The sequence below is a fragment of the Thamnophis sirtalis genome, unplaced genomic scaffold (genome assembly GCF_051295495.1).
Source record: "Thamnophis sirtalis isolate CommonGarterSnake01/CBP01778 unplaced genomic scaffold, rThaSir2_p1.2 scaffold_15, whole genome shotgun sequence".
Taxonomy (NCBI): Eukaryota; Metazoa; Chordata; class Lepidosauria; order Squamata; family Natricidae; genus Thamnophis; species Thamnophis sirtalis.
In genome coordinates this window covers 20,330,391-20,354,906 of record NW_028261395.1, presented here as the reverse complement: position 1 = coordinate 20,354,906, position 24,516 = coordinate 20,330,391, and the positions used below count along the sequence as shown (strand labels likewise).

General features: G+C 42.6%; 1 protein-coding gene across 1 annotated transcript in view; it reads left to right on the top strand.

Annotated features, from left to right (window-relative positions):
- Nucleotides 1–365: 365 nt before the first annotated feature.
- The window catches only part of BICC1 (BicC family RNA binding protein 1), a 121,660-nt gene continuing 97,509 nt past the window's right edge, over nucleotides 366–24,516 (top strand). Inside the window, exon 1 of the mRNA XM_087702626.1 lies at nucleotides 366–939. Within this exon, the coding sequence (XP_087558752.1) occupies nucleotides 366–939 (574 nt within the window). The remainder of the gene's footprint in view (nucleotides 940–24,516) is intronic.

Genomic DNA, 24,516 nt, shown 5'->3' with positions numbered 1-24,516 from the left:
CTCTGGCCAAACTTCGACTTTGCGGCGTTGTTGCGCAGGCGGGAGATGTCTTTCGCCTTGCAGGATCCCGGCCGCTGGAGCGCGCCGGGCAATGAGCGGAGGAGGAAGAGGAGGAGGAGGAGGAGGAGGAGGAGGAGGAGGAGGAGGAGGAAGGCATAATTAGGCGGGGCGGGGCCTTACGGACAGATGTGCTTCGGCCCGTCCAGCGACAACAGCAGCCGCAGCCGCCGTCACCGGCCGCCCTGTCCCGCGTTCGCCCACCGGCTGTGCGCTCGACCCGCCCCCGCCGCTCCTGGCCCAGCCTCGGCCTGCCTCCCCTCGGGCTCCGGCGGCTGGGCGGGCGTTGCTGTTGCTGTTGCTGCTGCATGGAGAAGGCGGGGATGCTGTGCGGACTGCGGGCGGGATGGGGGCGCAGCAGAGCCGCCGCCGGCCCGGGACGTGCGCTGTGCGAGGCCAGCAGCAGCGGCGGCTGCAGCTCCGGCCGCGCGCCCGGCGGGGAGCCCGAGCTGGAGGCGGCGGCGGGCACCGGAGGAGCCCGCGAGGCTCTGGCGGGCTGGGATGAAGCCGGAGGCGGCCTTCTCTGGGGCCAGATAGCTTCCCGCGGGGGCGGCGGCGGAGGCGACGGCGGGGGCTGCTGCTGCTGCTGCGGGGAAGAAGCGGAGCAGGCGGCGGGCGAGAGCGACGGGGCCGGGGTCTCCGCCGCCGGCGAGTGGGGCGCAGCTGCCAACCCGAGGATGGCCGCGCCGCCGGGCTACCCGCTCTCGGACCCGGGCTCCAACAGCGAGCGCAGCGCCGACTCGCCCCTGCCCAGCGACGGAGGAGGAGGAGGAGGCAGCGGCGGCTGCTCGGCCGGGCCCTCCCGCGCCGGCCCGGAGAGCCCTGAATGGGGCGAGGAGCGGTTCCGCGTGGACCGAAAGAAGCTGGAGGCCATGCTGCAAGGTGAGGCCGGCCGGAGCGAGACTTCCGCGGGAGGAAGGCAGCCCAGGGGGCGCCTCGGGGCTCTCACCACGTGGCGGGGGGGCGGCAAGGGGGCCGACGCCGCTGGCCGGCAGGAGGAGGCGACTGGTGGCCCCACAAGGCCGTGGGGGGAGCCGGTGGTGGCTCTTGGGTACAGGCGCTCCGGGGAGCCGAGAGTCCCCCCTTTCCTCACCAGTCAGAGAAACGCTGGGACCTTGTGTTGTGTATGTGTGGGAGCATCCTTAGTGGCCCCTAACAAGGCGGCCGCGGGAGAGAGAGGGAAAGCGGTCTCTCCGCGTGGTCTCCTCTCCCTGGAGCTGCCAATTCCCGCCAACGCACTGCAGGCTAAGAGCCGAGCGGCGGTTTCTCAACGTTTGGCCCCGTTTAGCTTCCCGGAATCCTTGGCTCCCCTTCTGGGAAGGCCGTTGCTGAGAATTGGGCTGCCACCCGCCGGATGGCCAAGTGGTTGGGGGCGGCGGGATTCCTTTGGGGCTCGTTTTTCCCTGCCCAAGTTTGGGGGGGGGGCGATGGATAGAGGCGTTCAGAAGACCGGCTGATGCTCCAAGGAGCGTCCCGGGGTTCTGGCTTCCAGCGTTGGCCCTTGCTGTCAGATATGGGGAGGGGGACAAAACTTTGGGGGCAAATTCCGTTCTCTGCTCCAACTTTTGGTCGAGCTTCGGAACCTGTTTTCCTGCTACGGGAAGGCCCCGGGTTGCAACCGATGCCCCAAATTCGGCTTCCCTCCTCTCTCACCCCCACCACCAACAAGCCGGGAGTCTGCGGAGGGAGCTTGAAATAGTCCGCGGAGCGAGCACCCTGTGGAATAGACCGTTTTGCCCGTTGCTGTTTCTGCTTTCTTCTCTCCCCTCCCCCTTTCCCCAATTTTCCTTCCCGTCTAGCGTTCCCAATACATCCTGCCCCAGATGTGGATATGAAGATCCCTACAGATGTTTGTCTCATCAACTTGAGGAGGGGAGATTCCTTGGGAAATGGGCTGGGTCGGAGGGGGTGCCTGGCGTTTGTTTTGTTTTAAGGGTTTGAATCATTAAGGTTGTGCTTCACAACCCACAAGAGTTATGCATTTTGCTGGGGAGACCATCTGATCATCAAGGTTCTGCACTATGGGGGTTGCCAAAAAGATATCCAATGTCAGAAGAAGAAGAAAAGCCTAGAATTTTGAGTCACTGGAAAAGGAAAGGAACTCTGGGAAGACTAATCTATGTCAATAGCAGCGCCAGCCTCAATTTTGGGAAATTAAAGCTGATATGATCTTAAAGCAGAATCTTCTTCGAAGTCCAGCCACCCTTTCCTTCAGGGTCACTTGGAGAGAGTGCCTGGCTAAATCCAAATTGGCCATTTAGATTTCAGTTGAGAAAGGTTTGACTCCTATTTTTGGATACTGGGCATGCTGAGGCTTGTTTGACCAGACGATTAAATGGATATTGCAGAATTTACACTTCAGGCAAGGCAGCCGCAAAAGGCCATCAACATTGTAATGCCTCTTTGCACATCTGAAAAAGTGCTTAATAGCAAAATGCCCCACTTTTGGAATCTAGAGTTTAAGATTAAATTTTTAGCAGCCAGTTCGTCTGTACTTTTCTTCTTAGCAAGGCCCATTCGGGTTGTTTGCTGTCCACTCCATTAGCAAATGGGCTTTTTTGCACATGAAAATTAATAAGACTTGGACAAATCATCCAGTACGGATAATTCTGTCCAAAGGGGAAGGTCATTTGGATTGGGTGCATTCCACTTGATTTTAAAAATTATGCAGGTTTCAGGGCTTGATGGGAAATGGTTGAAGATTTGCTGCAAATGTGACCTCATAACTGCTTATGATTACACTGGAATGCCTTAAATTCAGTTCTGTTTTGAATTAAATTGCTTCTGCTAGAATGTGAAGGAAATTGTTTGAATGGAATATGTTCAACTGCTTTGCATAGAAGTAGATGTGCAGATCAGAAATAGTTTGTGTGCACTGCATAATCTTAGAATAAGTAATTTTTAAAAAAAATGAAAATCAGTTTTGATTTATAAACTGGACCAAACAAGAAACTTAAGAGTTTGGGATGTAAATCAGGATCAAAATATAGTTTTGAAAAATAAATACTGGAGTTGAGGAAACTCATGTTCTGGTCAGGATTTTGCTGATCTACAGAACTTTCCCGCTTCATTCAATATGGACTTTCTGGCTTTATGTAGACCAGCCACCTCTAGTTTTGTGCCCCCCAGGTTTGTCGGTGTTCCAGGACAGGATGAATATCTAGAGATAAGTGATCCTGAAACTATGATTCTTTATTTCATTGTGATTTCTAAAATAGTTACATTATTATGATACATAAACCTTTTAACACACAATAAGAGTTATGGCTCTGCAGACATGCACAATTATTTGTATAAATAGACCTTTGGAAGCTGTATTGAATTACTTAGACAGCTATATATGTTATTCTAAAAATCTGGTTTCTGTAATTGATAGGCCCTTATCTAAAGGTACTAATGCCACTCTATAAAGCCCTAGTAAGACCACACCTAGAATACTGCATCCAGTTTTGGTCACCATGCTATAAAACAGCTGTTGAGACTCTAGAAAAAGTGCAGAGAAGAGCAACTGGGATGATTAGGGCACTGGAGGCTAAAACATACAATAAACAGTTGCAGGAACTGGGCATGGCTAGTCTAGTGAAGAGAAGGACCAGGGGAGACAGGATAGCAGTCTTCTAATATTTGAGGGGCTGTCACAGAGAGAAGGGGGTCAAGCTATTCTCCAAAGCTCCTGAAGGCCAGACAAGGAATAATGGATGGAAACTGACCAAGGAGAGATTCAACCTAGAAATAAGGAGGAACTTTCTGACAGTGAGAACAATCAACCAATGGAACAGAAGTTGCCTTCAAAAGTTCTGGGAGCTTCATCACTGGAAGCTTTCAAGAAGAGATTGGACTGCCAATTCTCAGAAATGTTGTGTAGGGTCTGCTTGGGTAGAGGTTGGACTAGATGACTTATAAGGTCCCTTCCAACTCTGTTAATCTGTAATCTGTAAATCCACCTGCATTGCTCATCTGAGGAATATTTTGTAGCCCTTGTCAATCTATATGGCTGGAAAGCAGATCCATATTGAACATTGATTGTCCAGTACAAGATAATAAAAAGGGAAAAAAAGGTTTTCTTTTAATAGACACACACGCTACATCCTTGATGCTTTACTCCAGGGGTCTACAAACTTGGCAATTTTAAGACTTGTGGACATCAACACCAAGAATTCCCCAGCCAGTATGGGAAAACAAAAGGTCATGACTGATTGGGGAATTCTGGGCATTGAAGTCCACAAGTCTTAAAAGTTGCCAAGCTTGGAGAGACCTATTTAATTTTAACGGACTCTGCATAGCCGCGATACTGGATTGTGGATCCTGGTGGATTCTGGGTAACAAGAAAACATTTGGTATGACTGGATTCACGTTTGGAATGTATTTCCAGTTAGAATCGGTCTCCTGGGGAGCAGGTTAATCTTTAAGCAGTTCATATTTTGCTGCACTGATTCAAGACTTTTGGCATGCAGCTGAGCAAAAAGTTCACATCCCTTACTATACTTTAAATCTGGAGATACCTTCCAGTCCTAAAAGGGTGCAGTGATTCTTGAATGTTTGTATATGTGCGGACTGTTGCTTTATAAGGGTGGTGGTGGGGGAATAGTGGGAGGCAGTTTGAAGCTCCTTGAAAATTTACATTTGTGGGCATTTTCTGCATCCATATAAGCATAGGCCCTTTCGATTTGGATTTCCTCTACTTCGTGTTTAAAAACTCTTTTCAAACATTTACCTTTGTTTTGTTGTGAATGTATTCCTTTGATTTGGGTCCTAATAGCAAAATCCCAGCAAAAGGTAGAAATAAGCATGTCTCTAGAAGGGGGCGTTTGATATTTGGGACCACATGAAAGAAAATGAGGTGGCTTCCAGAAGACATGATTAAATACAAATTCGTAATTTAGATGGAATAATGTATGGAAACTAACCAAGGAGAGATTCAACCTAGAAATAAGGAGGAACTTTCTGACAGTGAGAACAATCAACCAATGGAACAGAAGTTGCCTTCAGAAGTTGTGGGAGCTTCATCACTGGAGGCTTTCAAGAAGAGACTGGACTGCCATCTGTGAAATGGGGTAGGGTCTCCTGCTTGAGCGGGAGTTGGACTAGATGACCTATAAGGTCCCTTCCAACTCTCTTAATCTGTTACCTGATTTGGAAATAAAAGTGGAAGGAGGGGGAGGGTCATCGGAAGAGCAGGGAAGGTGGCAAGCAGATAGAGAAGGCTGGAGCAGAAAGCAAGAATGAAATGAAAGGCAGGGAAGGGCCATAGGGAAGACAGAAGATTACCAAGCTTCATGGGTTGAGTTTCTGCATTCATCCTCTAGATTTTTTTTTTTTTAACCATCCTGATTAGTCTTGGGAATGCTTCTTGGGTGATCAGTTCATTCTATACTTTGTCATGCCATACTTATTAAGGTCCTTTGAACTTGGAAATCACCCAGGCAACCTTTCTGTTTAGGGGAACGTTGGAGGGTTTCTTGACCTCCAGGTTGGTTAGAAATCAATTGAGCGATTGACTAGATAAGATCCCTAATCTGGGCTCTGATGGGAATTTCCTCAAGGGCTGCCTTGCCGAAGGGCAATTCCTTTGATCCTTCTGGACCTGCTCTTGCATTCCTGGCTTTCCTTGACTTTTGCTCAACTGGGGGCAACCACAGGTACCCAAATCATGTCTTTCTAGTGGGGGCTACCTCTTTGCTCTCAGCCCCACTGGCCCCAGCTTCTCCTGCTTCCCTTCGGTTCCCAGGTTTGGACTGAAATTGGAAAGTCTGAAAAGGGGACTTGGTGCAAGGCCCAAAGTTTAAATATACCGTATATACTCGAGTATAGGCCGACCCGAATATAAGCCGAGGCACCTAATTTTACCACAAAAAACTGGAAAAGTTATTGACTTGAGTATAAGCCTAGGGTGGGAAATGCAGCAGCTACCGGTAAATTTCAAAAATAAAAATAGATACCAATAATGTTTTTGAATATTTATTTCAAAGAAAAACAGTAAACTAGCGGTGTATTCAATGAAATACTTCACTCACCTCATGATGCTGATGTCCCGCTGTGATGATGATGTCCCGTGCAGCCGCGGGAGCGATGTCCCGCCTCCTATGACACACGGCACAGTGATTCCTATCATTGGATCACTGTACCAGAGGAGGTGGGACATCGCTATGTGGCTGCTTGCCATAACAAGGAGGAGGTGGGATATCGTTGCAGAGCGGCAGGAGGGGGAGGAAGGGGAATCGTAAGACAGCCCTGCATTACATTAGAACGTGAGGAGGGGGGATGGTGCGGTGCGCGCTGCGCGGCAAACTGACACAGAGGGAGGGGAAACTCACAGGGGCACTGGGCCATTCACGAGTGTCACCCAGCGGCATGGCCCCGCCCCTTTTTCTCCTCCATTTCGGGCAAATTTTTCACTGACTCGAGTATAAGCCGAGGCGGCTTTTTTCAGCCCAAAAAGTGGGCTGAAAAACTAGGCTTATACTCGAGTATATACAGTAGTTTGAAGGAGTTGTGATTTTCTTCAAAGAACAGCCTGCGGGACAAGAAGTGGTTCAAACTCCAAAATGACAAACAAAAAGATACCCCAACCCTTCCTGTGATCCCTTTTTTGCCAGAGGTTGATTCTCATTTCCTTTCCTTTTGCCCGATGCTCAGCCTGATGACGCTGTTTGCTCATCCTTTCATATATTTATTTATTAAATTGTCCTGTCTTTATTAACTTATAGGTAACTTCTTCACCAGGAGAGCTTTGTTTATTGAAAATTTTTGGGGAAAAAAAGGCTTTTACAAATATTGTAAAATATTTTACAAATACCTCCCCTCCCCCAGCCGAACCCACCCGATCAATCCATCTTCTCCACTCCAGTTTATATCTTTCATTTGAGTGGTCCTTGAGATATGCTGATATTTTAGCCATCTCTGCTAAGTTTGTTACTTTTAATGTCCATTCTTGAATAGTAGGCAAATCTTCCTTCTTCCAGTATTGCGCCACCAACAGTCTTGCTGCCGTTATTAAATACAAAATCAAGTTAGTCTCTATAACCGTACAATCAGTAGTTATACCTAACAGGAATAACTGAGGGATAAACTTTATCCTTTTTTAAAGAACATTTTGCATAATCCACCATATTTTTATCCAAAATGCTTTAACCTTTTTACAAGTCCACCATATATAGTAGTATGTAGCATCAACACAATCACATCTCCAGCATTTAGGTTGTAAATTCGGATACATACAGGCCATTTTTTTATGATCTAAATGCCATCTATAAAACATCTTATAAAAGTTTTCTCTCAAATTTTGGGCTTGTGTGAATTTTACATTTCTTACCCATATCTTTTCCCATGTATCCAACATTATTGGTTCTTCAAAATTTTGTGCCCACTTTATCATACAATCTTTGACTAATTCTGTTTCCGAATCCATTTCTATTAATACATTGTATAACCTTTTTATATGCATTTGACTTTGATCCCTAATTTGTTTTAGTAGATTATCCTCATTTTGCGTAAAACCAATTTTTTGATCTTTTTTCCATCTGGCCTGTAATTGCCCATACTGAAACCATGTTTGAATTACTTTTTCCTCTTTTAATACATTCAAGGGTTTTAGTTGTAATACACCTCTTTCTAAAGTGAGAAGCTGTCTGTATATGGTTACATCCTGTTTTTGTTCTATATTTATGTTCTCTATTGCATATCTGGGAATTGCCCACATAGGTACCTTATCGTTTAGTTTATGTTGATATTGGTGAGCCAGCCAGGAGCCGAACCTAGAATCTTCTGAGAGCTTTTAATGTTTTAAGAAGTGGTTAACCTTTCTCTCTTAGTGTAGTTTACTTTATTATTATTATTGCATCTTGTACAATGAAATTAAATGAGATCTTCAGTGTACAATGACAATTCAGGTTGTGGCTATTAAGGAATCATGTGCAGTCATTAAGCTCAACATCAGGGAGTGGCTGGTTTCCTAATTGACTTGACTTATTGGAAGCTGGAATTGAAGATCCCAAGTGGTGATGATATGACTGTGGGAAGCTGTGCCCATTGGAACTGTGTGATAGGACTGTAGGGACACTGTGACAGCCACAACTTCAAAAATTGGCCATAGGTCTTCTTGTTGAGCACTCATTCACTGTCTGATCAGTGAATGAGGGCTCCTTGGTGCTCTCTGAGCTTGCTTGCTTGACTAGCACTGATGATGCTACCTAGTTTGGGAAATGAAACATCTGCAAGAAAGCCACCAACCTCAGAGAGCACCAAGGACCCCTTATTTCAACCTTGAGCTACAGATATGTATTCTTTATTGATCAGGGGATGTTTTACATTCTTTCTCTCTCCCTTCGATTTCCATTTTTGTAATTTTTTTGGGGGGGGAGGGTACTGCATTCATGTAACACTAAAAAGTGTTACTGAAAATGTAGAGATCAGACATGAAACCTGGGTCTACTTTATTCATGTTAGTATGTTTCTTCATGGTAAACTTTGAAGGGATGTGTAGGGTTGGCAGATGTAAGGAGTCATTCTATTCTATCCACATATCTCCATTTCCTGCCATGACTCAGAAAGTGAGAAGACCTAGAATTTAAATGTCGGGGGGGGGCACCATCACCACACAGCCTGGGTTACTGCAGTGGACAATCTCTTCTGGGTCTGCATGTCTTTGTATTTGTCTGCAAACAAGAGTCAAACCGTGCAGAGTTGCATGCTTTGAGTCTTCTGCCAGTTCTTGGATGGGGGCTTAAATGTCTGGAGAGCTGAGGTTTTCATCCCACTAATCCCAGCGTGATGCTGCTTCTCATTTCACCTCATTTATTGTCATGAAAGGTATATTAAGAAAGCCTCCTGAGGATTTATCTATGTGTTGCAACACAAACGAAGATTGCTAGTCAACGGAAGTCTCCTTCACTGAGCATCTATACCTCAGCACATTGTTGAAGTTAAGAAACAGATTAATGTGATGCTGTAGATGAGCCTCTTAATAAATCCTCTTGGCTGGTTTGGTGGAAAATTATGTTTTTCTTTTGTCCTGTTGGTTGTTAAGGTATGATGCTGTTGTTCACAGCCCTGTGAAGGTCTTCTAGCATTTTTTTTTAAAGCTTGTGTTCTTCCCAAACCACCACATGGGATCCCAGGTGATCTGTGATCTCCTTCCCATCTGAAAGGCTGAAAGGGGCTCCAGTTTCCTGTCCAGCCAAAAGCACAACCTCTCTTCTGCTGATGTTTGGGGGGGGGGGCTTAGACAACTGTGTAAGCCTAGCAATGGTTGTGCCTTACTCCTCCTCTAACTCCTGCTGCACATTTTGCTACCAGCTTGCAAGACTTAGAACAGGGGTCGGCAACTTTAAACATTCAAAGAGCCACAAAAGTCCTAACCGGGAGCCCCCCGTTCAATTCTGGAGCCGACCGAAAGTCTGATTCCCCTACCATAGAGCCTCCTCCTAGTGCAGCATCCTTTTTCCTCTGCCAACCAAAAGTTTGGTTCCCCCACCATAGAGTCTCCTCCTAGCATGGTGTCCTTTTACCGACCGGTGACAGGGAGCTGCAGCAGAGGGATGAAAGAGCCACATGTGGCTCCAGAGCCATGGATTGCTGACCCCTGTCTTAGAACTTCAAACTCAGAGGGAGAAAGTCCAGAAAAAGAAGGGTGCTGGTTGTATAGATTGGTGCCTGGGAGGTTCCCTCACCAGCTTCAACCAGGAACTTCTCCCTGACCAGGAGCTGGGATATGGGAGAGGTCATCTTAGTTGATGGCTTCACTCCACTTTGGATGCTCTTCCTGGTTGCAGCCTCTTTCATCTTCATCTTAGGTTGAGGGCAGGGAGCATGATGCATTGTTAAAAAAATGTGAATCTTTTTGATGAACTGAGAGTCTTTGTGATCATTGGAGCAGGAGGTGCCCAAACCTGTTAACTTTTGCAGAAGGAAATGATGTTTCTGGGCTGTTCAGTTTTGATTTTTTTTACAGATTACAGATATTAATACAGTTGGAAGGGACCTTGTAGGACATCTAGTGTAAGCCCTTTGCCCAAGCAGAAGACCATACACCATTTTTGACAGATGGCAGTCCAACCTCTTCTTGAAAGCTTCCTGTGAGGAAGCTCCCACAACTTCTGAAGGAAGATTTCCTATGTTTGGAAGGTTATCAATGAGTTGAGTAGCTGCCTGAAGACCCAATGAAATCTGTATTTTATTCTGCTTTAGTTTATGTGTCCAAAGAAGAAGGGGGGGGGGGAGGACTTCAGTTATGAATGTGTTAGTTGCGTTTCTCTAGGAAAATCTAGCAGTCCTGCAACTCCATACATGTTAATTGTGTAAAGACATCATCTCTAATATGGCTACAGTAGCACATTTGATACTTTGGATATTATGAATAGCCCTTCTTATGCAAATACTATATATTATGGTGTCTCCTGATATGCCTGATATTATATTTATTATATCTTACGGCTATGCAACAGATTGGATTCAGATTCAGAAGTTTTTCAGAGTGTGTGAGGTCGCAGATGTGCCTGCAAGTTTTTAAACTTGCCTCTTTTAATAGATTAACAGAGTTGGAAGGGATCTTATAGGTCATCTAGTCCAACCCCCTCCCCCAGCTCAAGCAGGAGACCCTACACCATTTCTGACAAATGGCAGTCCAATCTCTTCTTGAAAGTCTCAAGTGATGAAGCTCCCACAAGTTCCGAAGGCAACTTTAGTTCCATTGGTTGATTGTTCTTCACTGTCAGAAAGTTCCTCCTTATTTCTAGGTTGAATCTTTCCTGGGTTAATTTCCATCCATTACTCCTTGTCTGGCCTTCAGGTGCTTTGGAAACTAGCTTGACCCCCTCCTCTCTGTGGCAACCCCTAAAATATTGGAAGACTACTATCATGTTTCCCCTGATCCTTCTCTTCACTAGAGTAGCCATGCCCAGTTCCTGCAACCATTCTTCATATGTTTTAGTCTCCAGTCCCCTAATCATCCTGGTTGCTCTTCTCTGCACTTTTTCTAGAGCCTCAACCAGGCTGTCTGTTTTGAAAAGCTGGAGATACTGTTAATTCATCAACTCATCCTTCTGCCTACTTTTAGCAGGATACAACTGTGCACAAATAGCAACACACCAAATATCTCCACTGACAACAGATACATGCGTACCCACCCCCTCCCCCAAGACCTCGGCCTTGCCACTATATTGATTCCTCCATGAAGTTAATCTTCACTTCTAATCAAGATTAGACTGTTCCACTTGATGCCATCTGCATGGTGCTATTTCCTACGTAATGGGAATGGAATCTTGCAAGAGGACAAAGTTTTACTAATATTAAAATATTTAGGGGAAGGGGGGGGGGAAGACCTCTGGATGTATTTAAAGCAAGGCCAGAAGCGTGGCTAAATATGTCCCTCGAAAGTTTATTTCAGCAAGATGCTGCTTGTTTATACATTGTTGCAAGGACCTGTTATCATACTTTTATTCTTCACTTTTTAGTAACTTAGTAGAGTCTCTAGAAAGATTGTTTCAGTGTTGCAAAGATAGTTATCCCCCCCCCTTGGTTTTAATACTTCTGTTGCATTAACAACAAAGAAGAATGTGAATGTGTATTGGGGCATTGTTATTCTCCCCCCTCCCCAGTCTCTGATACATGCAGATTTGCACATGTTGTGGACAGTTTTGCAGCCCTTCAGTTTTGAGTCTAATGGTGTTTTGTAGCATTTCTGGTTATGCAAATAGGTGTTTTTGGTCTCTGTGAACTCTTCTTAGGATTAGGTCATTACCTTGCCTGTTTTAATCTTTTCCAACCAGGAATTCTTCCAGTTCTCTTGGATTCCAGTTCCCATCATCCCTGAAAGGCTGGAATCTTATAATGGTAACTCTAGAAATGTTAGGAATTGGGAGGTCATCAGAAGAGCAGACTCAGATTATTTTATAACATAGGAACTATTCTACAAATGGTTAAATGGCAAATGTTGTAGTTAGAGGAGCGGATTAATGTGAAATATGGATTACATGAGAAAGAAAAACCCATGAGTAAATATTCTGATGGTTAGATAATCGAAACTATAGTGGAAAATAATATATGTTGTAATAATGATTATTATTGCATATTTGTTTATATATTATCACATTTTTAAGCAAAGTTATTTATTTTTTGTTACATACTTAAACTTCTTCATAAACAAAGTGTTGTCCAGGTTTTCTCCTCTTTACATCTTCTAATTATACATAGTACCTTTTACTTCTTTTTTCCATTTCCCATTTCAAGTCCTCTTATCTTCATTCCACAATCTCCCGCTTAATTTTAATTTCTTTTTAAACTGTTGACAATATCATTATTTGCCTCTGCAAGTTAATCATATTTAACATCTCATTTCCATCTATTATTCTGTTTTATTGTTCATATCATATTATCCTCAAATTTAATCTTGTATATTAAGCATTTCATTTGATTAGTTATCCACAAATAGTAATTTTAATCTATTTCCCTCATATTGTATTAAACATAAATCTTTGTCTATATTCACTACATTTCATTCTATTCTATTCTATTAACGAATCCTTCTCTTTCTTTCCTCCTTTTAACCATTTTCTGTGACACCCTGTTCAACATAGAAACAGAATTTGTGATATACAGTGGTTTCCAACCTTGGCAACTTTAAGATTTGTGGACTTCAACTCCCAGAGTTCCTCAGGTCTTAAAGTTGCCAAGGTTGGAGATCACTGATATTAAAAAAAATAAAAATATTTAACAACAAAAAAAAAGAAGAGCGGGGAAGATGGCAAGCTTTTAGAGAAGGTTGGAGAAGTAAGTAAGAGGGGGAATGAAAGACAGAGAAGGAGTATATGGAAGCAGAGGAGTCCTTGCCCAGCTGCATGGGCCATGTTTCTCTACTCATCCGCTAGATGTGTTTGTAAAAAAAAAAAAAAAACCATTGGGCTGAGAGATGCTTTCTCAGTGATCAGACAAACTGTGGTTTATGCTCTACAGGTAGTCCTCGATTTACGACCACAACTGAGCCCAAATTTCAACAACAGAAGGAGTAAGGAAGAGGACGGAAAGGAAAAAAGGGTAAAGCCGAGGAAGTAAGGGAAGGGAAATAAGAGAAGGAGAGAGGGTAAGGCCTTATTTGTAAGCCGCCCTGAGTCTTCCGAGAGTGGGCGGCATACAAGCTAAATAAATAAATAAATAAATAATAAATAAATAAATAATAAATAAATAAAGGCAAAGAAGGAAGAGTGGGGGAGAGGGAGGGGAAGAAGAAAAGAAGAAGGAGAGGAAGAAAAGGAGGTTGGGAAGAAGGAAGGAACAGGGTTGTTGCAAAATAAGATGGAGATGTGGGGTGGCAAGAAAGTGATCCCAACTGTGTTGTTTATATTCTTAAGCAGATGGTAATAAAAACTAGAAGTCAACAGATCAATGTTAATTGTATGTACGAGAATGTATATTTGCGAATGTACATGGAAAGAAAAAAAACAAAACCTTTTTAAAAAACAAAACAAAAACTGAGCCTAACATTTATGTTGCTAAGCAACATAATAAGTGAGTTTTACAACAGTTTGCAACCTTGGTCACTACCGTTGTTGAGTGAAATCACTGCAGTTGTAGCACCGTTATTAAGTGAATCTGGATTTCCCCATTGGCTTTGTTTGTCAGACGGTCGCCAAAGGAGAATCAGGTGACTTTGGGACTCTGCCACCATCCTAAAAACGTTCCTGTTGCCAGCATCTTTTTTTTAAATTTTGATCACATGACCCTGGGGAAATGCTCTAATGGTCGTAAGTGTGAAAAACAGTCATAGCTCATTTTTTTCAGTGCTGTTGAACTTCAAATGCTCACTAAACAAATAGTTGCAAGTTGAGGACTACTTGTACTTTAAGAATCAGGCATGCCACCCTTATTAAGATCCTCTGAAATTGGATATTGCCTAGACAACCTCCCGATTTTGCTAGAGGGTTTGATGACTCAACAACTCCAGATTGATTAGAAATCAATTGATAATTGATTAGATAAGAAACTTAATCCATGTTGATGGGATTGCCTCCAGGGCGATCTCTGCTTGAAATTGAGGAAGAAATGGTACTTTGATTGGCTCCCCTCCTCTCAATTCAGATTTCAATGGGACTCCTTTACAGCCAAAGGTGATAAATTGCAAAGCTGTTGACCAACGCATGTCTTCAAATATTTGCTCTCCGCCATCATGATCAAAGGTTTGTGGCAGACACTGAAGGATTTCCAAATTCAAATTAAGCAAGTCTTCAGAAGGAAGTTCCTGGAGTGGGGAGGTTTGCAACAAAGGAAGTTCATTCTATGCTATATAAATAATTTCACTAGTAATAAACCCCTGAAAGAATCCAAGTCTCCTTTCTCTTCCACCTTAAACGTTTTAAAGCTCTTTGCTTAGCAGGCAGAAATATAACGTTTTAGGTTTGGATTCCCCAGGAACCCAAGGATCTTTAAAAAAAACATTTGCATTTCATTTTTCATGTGGATGTAGCAGGAAAGGGTTCAGTTACTATTTTTTTAAAAAATCATAAGCCAAATTTGCTGATTAGGCTTTCCTAAGGGAAAATAAATATATGGAATAGATTTGTGGCAGTAGTCATTTTTTAAATGTTTGCACATTCCTTTGTTAACTATTGGAATAATACTATTTTCTCAAATTTCAGTGTTTCCTTAGTAGTACAGCAGGTTATCTTGGTTTGGCATAAATGTCTAAGTTAAGTATTACTGGGCTGCACATTCTTGTCGGTTACATTATAATCTTTACCTTCCTTTGGAAAATATGTCCTGTTAACTGCTTGTTGTGGACAGGCTATTAAAAACTGGCTGTTTAGGGAATAAACACACTAGTTTCTTGTCCATGCAAACAAGCTCAAATACCTTGATAAGTGTTTATAATTAAATGGAAAATGGGATCGTGATGTATTCCAGATTGTGCAAATCCAAGATCTGCAACCAAAATGTTACATAAAGTTTGCATGTCATTTGCATATATGTCACCCAGATGTTTAGTGATATCCGTGCTGAATAAAACAAGAAGATATGAAAAGCTGGTCATTGCTACCAAAGTGATTCGTGTGTGTGTGTGTGTGTATGTGTGTGTGTGTGTGTGTGTGAGAGAGAGAGAGAGAGAGGGAGGGAGGGAGGGAGGGAGGGAGGGAGGGAGGGAGATATGAAAGAACATTAGTTCCAGGTTGAATCTCTGAGTTTCCATCCATTATTCCTTGTCTGGCCTTCAGCTGCTTTGGAAGATAGTGTGACCCTCTCCCCCTCAAATATTGGAACATGGATATCATGTCTCCCCTGGTCCTTCTCTTTAATCGACTAGCCATGCTCAGTTAAACTCGGTTCTAAAAGCTTTGTAGTTGCCTTGGAAATTCCTAAAAACCAGGAATATTTTAATCTGGTGCTAGATGCCAATGGCCACCTCATTTACTCGTCCATTTTTTTTAACATAAATATTTTCCAAGTAAATGCTTTATATGGACTCTTATTAAGTTTGAAGTGTCATGGAAAACTAGGTAGGCTGGTACATTTGAGTATATAACCTCAAAATCTTATTTCCTCTCTTGTTTTGGCCACTCTTGTCTTTGGCTATGGACTAGATCTAGCTAAATGTCTTACAGGCTGCCTGTGAGTCTTGTAAGCAAGGAAGGGAGACTTTTGATCAAAGCCAGCAGATGGCCCGGTGATAACGAGGAAGTTGGACAGACTGCTCTTGAGTCATTTAATTTATGGATGCTTCCCAGTTCAGAAGAATTGGCTGTCAGGCAACTTCGATGCACTTCGCTCTGCTGTTGCGTTGTATATTCAGTATTGTTATTCTGAAAAACCCTCCTTTCTCTGAAAATGTGTAGCACCTATTTCAAACTGAGTGCAGACAATAGCCTTTTTCTGCTATTATGATGAGAGCAGCAGGCTTTTATTTCTCAAAATTGCCATGTTACTAAGGCTCTTTATGGCTCAACTTCTACTCCTGTTGAACCTGGTCAGTTGCTGCTAGATATTTTGTGACTAGGCCAGTGGAACAAAGATTGTCTATTTGTCTATCCCAAAATGTTTGCTTGGTATTTTAAAACATTTATGCTTAAAGCTAAAATTAAAAAGATGATAGCCAAAATATCATCAGGTCACAAATGTCTTTGTCCAGTCCTTTTGGTGGTGAATTTGGGTTTCCCTGTGGACCAAGAATTTTGCCAATTTAAGCCACACTGTTCAGTTTTCTTTCGTAGGCCTAAAGAAATTATTCTCCAAAGCACCTGAGGGCAGGACAAAAAACAATGGGTGAAAACTAATCAAGGAGAGAAGCAACTTAGAACCGAGGAGAAATTTCCCGACAGCTAAAACAATTAATCAGTGGAACAACTTGCCTCCAGAAATTGTGAATGCTCCAACACTGGAAGTTTTTAAGAAGATTGAATAACCATTAGTCTGAAGTGGTTTAGGGTTTCCTGCCTAGGGAGGGGGTTGGACTAGAAGACCTCCAAGGTCCCTTCCAACTCATTCTATTCTATTCTATTCTATTCTAAATATTGTTATCCAAATGAGTTTTAATAGATGAGCTATAACAATCCAGACACCATCCATTCACTACCATTTAACCCGTACTAAAAATGATCTGTGTAGCTGTTTGCAGAGGTTGGTTGGTGGTGATTGATTGATTGATTGATTAAATTTATATGCCACCCATCTCACTGTTGAATGAGTGAATTACAATAGAAGAATTGTTGATGAGCAGCAGTTAAAGATAAGGAGTACTGTGATAAACAGGGTGAAAAAATGGCTCTTTTGGTTGCTTTTTTTTCGGAGGGGGGGAAGTATACTTCTGTTGACTTTATTTTCAGGCCAAAAGAAAACAAAAGTTGTCTCTGAGCTCAACACCATGCAGGACGGTCCTTACCTTATGCTTATTTTAGGAGCTTTTGTTCTATATATCCAAGTAATGTGATATATGTGGAACATCATCCTTGCAGAAATAATAAGGTTCCCCCCATGACATTCTTTCAAAAAGCATGAAGACATGGTTTTGCCAGCAGGCCAGAGACCGCAGGGCACTACGGAGCCCAGCAAGTGGTTGGTCCAATTGTTGTCATCAGGGGTATCATTATGCTTTGTCAACCATGAAAGACAGGGAAGGGCTTTTGACTATGCAGGTAGTCCTCACTTAATGACTTCTTGTTCAGCAATGATTGGAAGTTACAACAGGGCTCAACAAGAAGACTTATGGCCGGTCCTTGAAGTTATGGGTGTCGCAGTGTCCCCACAGTCACAGGATCATGATTGGGGTACTTGGCAAACAACACACAGTTACAACGGTCACAGCTTCCCACAGTTACATCATCACCACTTGTGATCTTCAATGCCAGCTTCCAATAAGTCAATGAGGAAACCAGCCACCACCTGATGTTGTGCTTAACAACTGCACATGATTCCTTAACAACCACAATCTGAACTGTCATTGTACACTGAAGATCACATTTAATTTAGTTGAACAAGGTGCAATGACAATAAAATTAACTAACTAACTAACTAACTAACTAACTAACTAACTAACTAACTAACTAACTAACTAACTAATCTAGGACAGTTTTCGAGGCTGTCCTGCAAGTTTTGTGCTCCCTAGAGCATCTCTCAAATTCTTGGCCCTGCCCTGTTGAGAATGGGACATTTCCAGGTAGGGGAAAAACTGAAATAAAATTTCTGGTTAAATCAAGCATGAATTTAACCTACTGTGCATTGAAGCATTATATGATAATAGCAAAAATGTTCATTGCTCTTGAGAGATGTTCCAAAGATACTGTGCCCCTGGTTTAGACATTAAGGGAGTTTCATGTCTGCTGAAGAATAAACAAAAAGCTTTGATACAGAATTCAGTAGCTACTTGAAACATATAATGTAGATACTTTTTGACTTAAAAAAAAGATTTAATAGATAAGTTATATGAAATGTCCCATTCAGTGATTTGAAATAACTAGTGGGTAACATTCTCGTCCTCCACAAGAATTTATAAACTGGAATTTACAACAGTGATTCCTGAACACATGACAAAAGGAAATACCACAACGAAAGTTTACTATCTCTTAATTAAAAGCCACAATCTTTTTGGGACTTCCTTTTCTCATATTGCCCTAACCTTCACTCAGTTGGGAGGTCTCCAGCCCTTGCCAATGGTTGCTTTCAAACTGCTTTCCAGATTTGTTGTGTGTCAATCCCAGCATGGGAATGTAGTCTTAACACTTTTGAGGACCTCGGATTAGAGAAGTGGTGTCAGGCAGTTGTAGACACAGCGTGTTAACTGGCTTCCAATGGTGGGTAAGAGAAGTTCGAAGCATTTCCCACATTATGATAAACTAGCTGATAACCCAGCTTTGCCCTTGTATTTATTTATAGGGAGAAAATGTCCAAGCCAAACGTAATTTCTAATGTTGGATTTTCCCCCTTACCAGAGGGAGCCCCCTTGTGGAGTACTGTGAAGCCACTACCTTGGCAACTCCACTGTGCTGCATAGTAGAAGCCATTTTAAGGCACAACAGGCTGTATCTTAACAGAACACAAACACCGAGGGGTTTTAGGGGTGTCTTACTCCCACAGTATTTTTTTCCAGAGAGTAAGTCATCTATGTACCAAATTTTGTTGAAATTGCTCAAGGTGTTCCAGAGTTATGTTGGAACACACACACACAAACGTACAAATGTGTGTGTGTGTGTGTGTGTGTGTGATAAAGATAATGAAATATTTGTGGTATAGTTTTTATACTCTGTTCCATACTGTCGAGGGTGTTGCAGTATAAAATCTAAAGGTCTAAAAGGATAATAAGAATCCATTCTAAACATTTTTGATGTTTCTCTGCCTGTTATTTTATAAAAGTAGAACTTTTATTGAAATTCAGCAGTTTTCCAAAATTTGGACCATTCCAATGTGTTTTAAAGTATTAGTTTTGAGAGAAAATACATAGTTGTGCAAATGCACACTTGTAAGAGAACTGTTCTAGGAACATGGATTTAAGCATGCAGACAGTGTTAGTTCACCTCCATTTTGGTGGCCCTTCTTGACCTTTGTAATGAAATGGAATATTAACGAGGCCTTGTGGATTTTATTTTCCTTGTCTCGCATTGTTTCATTTTGGATGACTTCATTATCTCCCAACTCTTTGAATTAAAATGTGATTGCATAATAACTAATGGCGTTGCAAATATTTCAACTGGCATTTACAACCTGTTCTCATCCCTCTCATTCTTTGCTGATCCCATCTGATAAATACCATGGCTGGTGTTGCTTTTAGAGCACGATTACCACTTTTTGACGTATGAGAAATGGGTCCCAAGAGCAGATCCTGGAAACGTGCCTTGTAACAGCTGCAGATGTCAGCTAGAACATTTCAAGTTTATATGTCCGGAATTTGGCTGCTAAATACTGCTGAATCACTAACAGTACCCTGTATGAGACCAGTTCAGAGCAGAGGATGGTTCTCCATTGTCCTGGGCAAGGGGGTCTTGTGCCTCTTTGACAGCTGCTTGTGTTTGCACGAAGTGTGCAAAAGACAAAACGTGTATTTTTAGCCTTGGATGTGTTCCATTAGAATAAGAAAATATTCAACAGTGCCCGTCTGGCCTTTCTTCAAATACATTGCTTCCAGGGTCCTGAACTCAATGTAAAACTGGAACAATGGCGTTGTGAGGTCAACTTGCTTTCACCCCTGGACCACAAAGAGGGCGGAGAGAGAGAGACAGCTTGTGTTATCTGTCATCTGAATTGCAGATGTCTTTTCAAAGTTTATTTTCTTTTTTGAAAACAAAGTGCATCCAAGAAATAATGAGAATAGAAGTCTGGCATCATCCTTAGTCCAAGCTATGTAAGTGTCTGAGCAAACAGTGAAATATCTTCTTAACGTCTTTAAGTAAACTCTCTGGGTTATTCAATCAACCCTTGGAGGACAGAATGAGTTGCTAACCCATCTTTCCCATTGCGCTTTCTGAATATTTTGATTTTTTTTTTTTAAAAAAAGGGGAATATCTTCTTGGCCATTTATTTCTGAATGCCCCAAATACTGTAGTCAGGAGACACATGATGTTTCATTGAAAGTCAAAGCATTTTGCACCACCTGATTGCATGAATCAAGTCTTTGGTATTCCTTCTTGAGTTTTTTTTTTTTTTGGTATGGCTCAGTTGCTTCTTCCGTTTCCTGGTTTTGTTCTGATGTAGGCTTCCCAAGATCATGAAGCAGATTCCTCACCCCAATAAAATCTCTTTTATTTAAGTTAAATGGAATTCCTCTCCAGAAAAATCCCAGCAAACAGTCTTTCATGAGATTCCACAACTACAGACCTTTATCAGGCTTGGAGACTTGCCAGGCCAATATCTTCCAAACGCCACGCTGTAGCAGCAATTACTTGGCAAGAAGTCAGGGACAGATCTTCACCCTAATGAATTGAACTAATTGAACTCCCCTCCCCTTTTGCTCCTCTTTATTCCCTATGGGAGGGGCCAGTCACCCTAACCCTAATCCTAACCCAGACTCCAGGACTGGCCCATGTTCCTCCCCAACTTTCTCACTGTCTGAGTCTGCAGCCGGCTCCACTAACCACTGGTGGGCCACAACAAGTTTTGATAACTCTAGAATCCGCCAGGATGTCTGAATCAAACAAGGGAGGTTTTACTATTAGGGGATTGATCTCCAACCATGCCTGATGCTTTGGCAGTGTCTAACAGAACGTGGAACTGTCTAACAGAACATGAGGCATGGAGGAGGGAGAAGGACTATTCCAGGAAAGAGCTTAACATCTCAGTATCCAGGGAAGAAGGGAAAACCTGAAAAGGACTGGGTCACTTTGTTGGGAATTAGCTGATCTGGAGAACTGCTTTGACATGATTTCAAGATTCTGTAACATTATCCTGCTAGCAATAAATATCTTTCAGGAAATTCTTGTTCCTGAGTGTGTTGATCTGTAGCACTTAATATGCAGTCTGGGATTTGGAGGAGTCATCAGCTCATGCTAAGATACGATGTGGCTTAATGATTTTGAAGTTGACTCAGAAGTTAGGTAACCATGGTTGCATGGTCTTAATAAAACAATGCCTTAGCACACTCCACGCATCAGGCATTTGGTTTTTATCAGATACAGCTATTGATGCATTAGTTGGGCAAGAGAAAATGTCTCACATAGGAGGCACCAGGAATTAAGGTCCATCCAAGGGAGACAAACTTCTTAATGAATCTGCTATGATGACATCAGCTGATAGCTTAGTGACCCTAAGATCTAATTAGTCCTTAGATGGGAGAACAGCAGGAAATTGAGGGGTACAGTTACACTGGGATGTGGAAACAATATCATGGAAGATCGGTAGCTGGTGACAAACTATTTCTACAATTCCAACCTCCAACCCCTTCCCCCCCAAGAAAACTACATGGAGGTGTAGTAATAAAGTACTGTAAGTGTATATGTAAGTCTTCCAGCTCAGTTCAAGGGAGTCTCTTAATTAAGAGAAAACATGGAGTCATACTAGCAAGAACTCAAGAGTTGGGGTTGGCAGAATAGCCTCTGAGGACACCACTGTGTATTCTGGCTCTGTGCCCTTGGCGCCTGTCAAGGCCTTCTACTCTTATTATTATTAGTCAAAACATATGTTCCGCCACCTTTATTCTCTTAGGTCTGCTTTCTTTGGGAACTGGAACATGTCTTACTTTTTTTGCCCATGAGACAGTGGGAAATTCTTCTAAAAGTCAAGGAGGAAGATAGACAGATAAAATTGTTTTTCAATTGCTCCCTGGACGTGATGTCTCATCCCCAAAGGCAAAATATATGGTCCAAAGAAATCCCATCAGGGTAGCGGGGGCCATGTGTGCTTCTAAAAAATGTCCGTCGCACAACCAGATGTCCATACCCTGTTAACCATTTTGTGTTGGCATCTTTGATCTATTCTCAAGATTCCCAAGTGTCCTCTGCAACTTGCCCCCTCCTCCAACACCACCCTCGTGAATGACTGCAATGTAAAGTGTTGGTCATGTCTTCTTCTAAAAGGAGGTGGGATTTCTGCATTGGAGGACAATCGGTGCTTTCATGATATGCAATCAAAAGGATCCGTTGCCATCACTTAGAAGACATTCTTGGCTTCTTAGCTGATTTGATTGTGCTTCTCTATAATAAGAAATCAGTTGGCTGAAGCCCCAGATTTCTGAGGTCTGGGGGTTGGATTGTCAGCTTTGGGCGATTTTGAAAACTAGCCAGCTTCACAGGACAGGAGGTCAACAGAGTTGGTCTTGAGTAGGATGTATCTGAGCAGCCTTCTGCTGGAGCCTTCTTGCTACTGGCCGAAATAATAATAAATGGCTATTTAAAGAGGAGGAGTAGGGAAGACAAGTTTGACTGTTCAACTTACTGTATGGGGCAATGTTCTGCAACGTTGGCAATTTTAAGACACATGGACCTCAACTCCCAGAATTTCCCATGCTGGCTTTGGAATTCTGGGAATTGAAATCCACATATGTTAGGTTGAAGAACACCAGAATACAAGAAATGAAACTTGTTCAGGGATGGTGCTTTGAAGTATATTTTAATTTGATGCTGTTGGAAGAAATGTCTACCTGGGTTCAGTTTCAATGGGGAGGGGGGAAGACACTGGAAACATGGAGACTGCTTGGAAAAATGGTTTTTAATGGCGGGGAGGAACACATAGTTTGAGGTCCTTGGGGGGAAAAGACAAGAGATGCTGAGAATGCCCTGGTTTTATACCCTCTCTGGGCTTTTGAATTTGAGCTTGTATTCTGATTTTGTTGTCAGACTCCCATGGGGCTATCTTGAGTCTCAGGCTTGATTGAGTCTTGCTGGATGATGTAATCTTCCCAGGTGTCATGTACTGAGATGGGTAGAGGGCTAATCCTATCATGTCCTGAGGGCTATGTCTTAATCCCATCACCCTGGAGCTGAATGGGGGTGGTGGTGGTGCAGGAAGCTGCTTTGTCTTTAAAACATGTTTCTCCTTTTCTCATCCAGGGAAATATAATATTCTGCCTTTTTAATATTTCCTATAATATTTCATTCTTCTGGGAGCGGGGGTGCTAACTTCCTACAATGCTAAGGAGGAAATAGCATAAAAGTAGCATAATTATGAGTGATTTTAGTTATTCTTATCTTTAAGTCAGGGAGAGCTATATTATCAGCAGGCTTGCTTGCCACTAGTGGTCGCCCAAGATCCTCCTTTAAGATCCTCTAAGGCTGAATGGCTTCATCAGGATTTGCAGTTCCTTATCCCCCGAGTTCTCCAGGCACAATTTGCAACACAGCTTTAGTCTTTCCACGCATCGTCCCACATTTGCTGAAAACTCCTAAAAATGCCTCTGTTTTAAAAAGTTGAATGTTACACAATGCATCTTAACATGTAATTTAAGGAAAAACTCACTGAAAATGTTCTTCCCAGGCAGTTTTGTGTCTCATAAGGCAAAATGAGTCACTTTGGGTGACGCAGTCAGAAAGAAAGAAAATTAAAAAAAAGAAATCAAGTGTAGAATCCTTAGGATAATTTGGGTTTGAAGGCTGAAGAGCAAATTCTGATTATTCCACAGACATTTAAGGAGGGTTTTGACCGTGTTCTTACATGGTCTTTTTATCTACTATTAAACGTTCACTGCTAATTTTGCTACAATAAACACAGAGGTATTCTAGTTTTTCCCCATTTCCCTTCAAGTCAGTGGGAAAAAAAGCCACATTTTAATACAATATCTAGAAAAGTAATCCAGATGCTCCACATTTTTGTTTCATTTTGTTTTATTTTATCTTTAGTCCAAGAATTTCTGAGCTAACAAGAATTCCATACCACTAACCTCTTCTACTGCTGTGCTAGAGTCAGAAAGTTTGCCTCTTCTGGCCCTTCACCCGCCACAAAATGTCTCTTGCATGCCTTCTAGAATTAGAGAAAAACGCACAAAAATCCCTAACAATCTATTTCCTCTTTTCTCCATGTGCTGTAAATGTAGAAAGGAGGCAGGATTGAACAGTAAGATGAAATGTTTTTTTATGTTAAAATGGCAATTGGTCTGGGCAACGCAGTCCTGGAAGCAGGCTTGAGGTGAAGGGATTTTGACAGGTGAAAAGTTAACAGGTAGAATGAATTTCCTGTGGCAGGTTTTGTGCTTTGTGTGGGAATTTACTCTTCTCTGGGGATTCATTCCCATGAAAAGCTCCCACTATTTTATATAACAGTTTCTCCCTTCAGTCTCCCAATCCAAAATACATATGACACATAAGAAAAAAAAGTTTCCCTAAATTTCAAGAAGAAAAACAAGAAAACTCTGGCAACCTTCCTTGGGAAGGTTGTTGAGAAGGTGGTGGCCTTTCAGCTCCAGCGGTCCTTGGAGGAAGCAAACTATCTCGACCCCTTCCAGTCAGGCTTCAGACCCGGTTACAGCACTGAAACCGCTTTGGTCGCATTGACTGATGATCTATGGAGAGCCAGAGATGGAGGACATTCCTCCATCCTGGTTCTCCTTGACCTCTCAGCGGC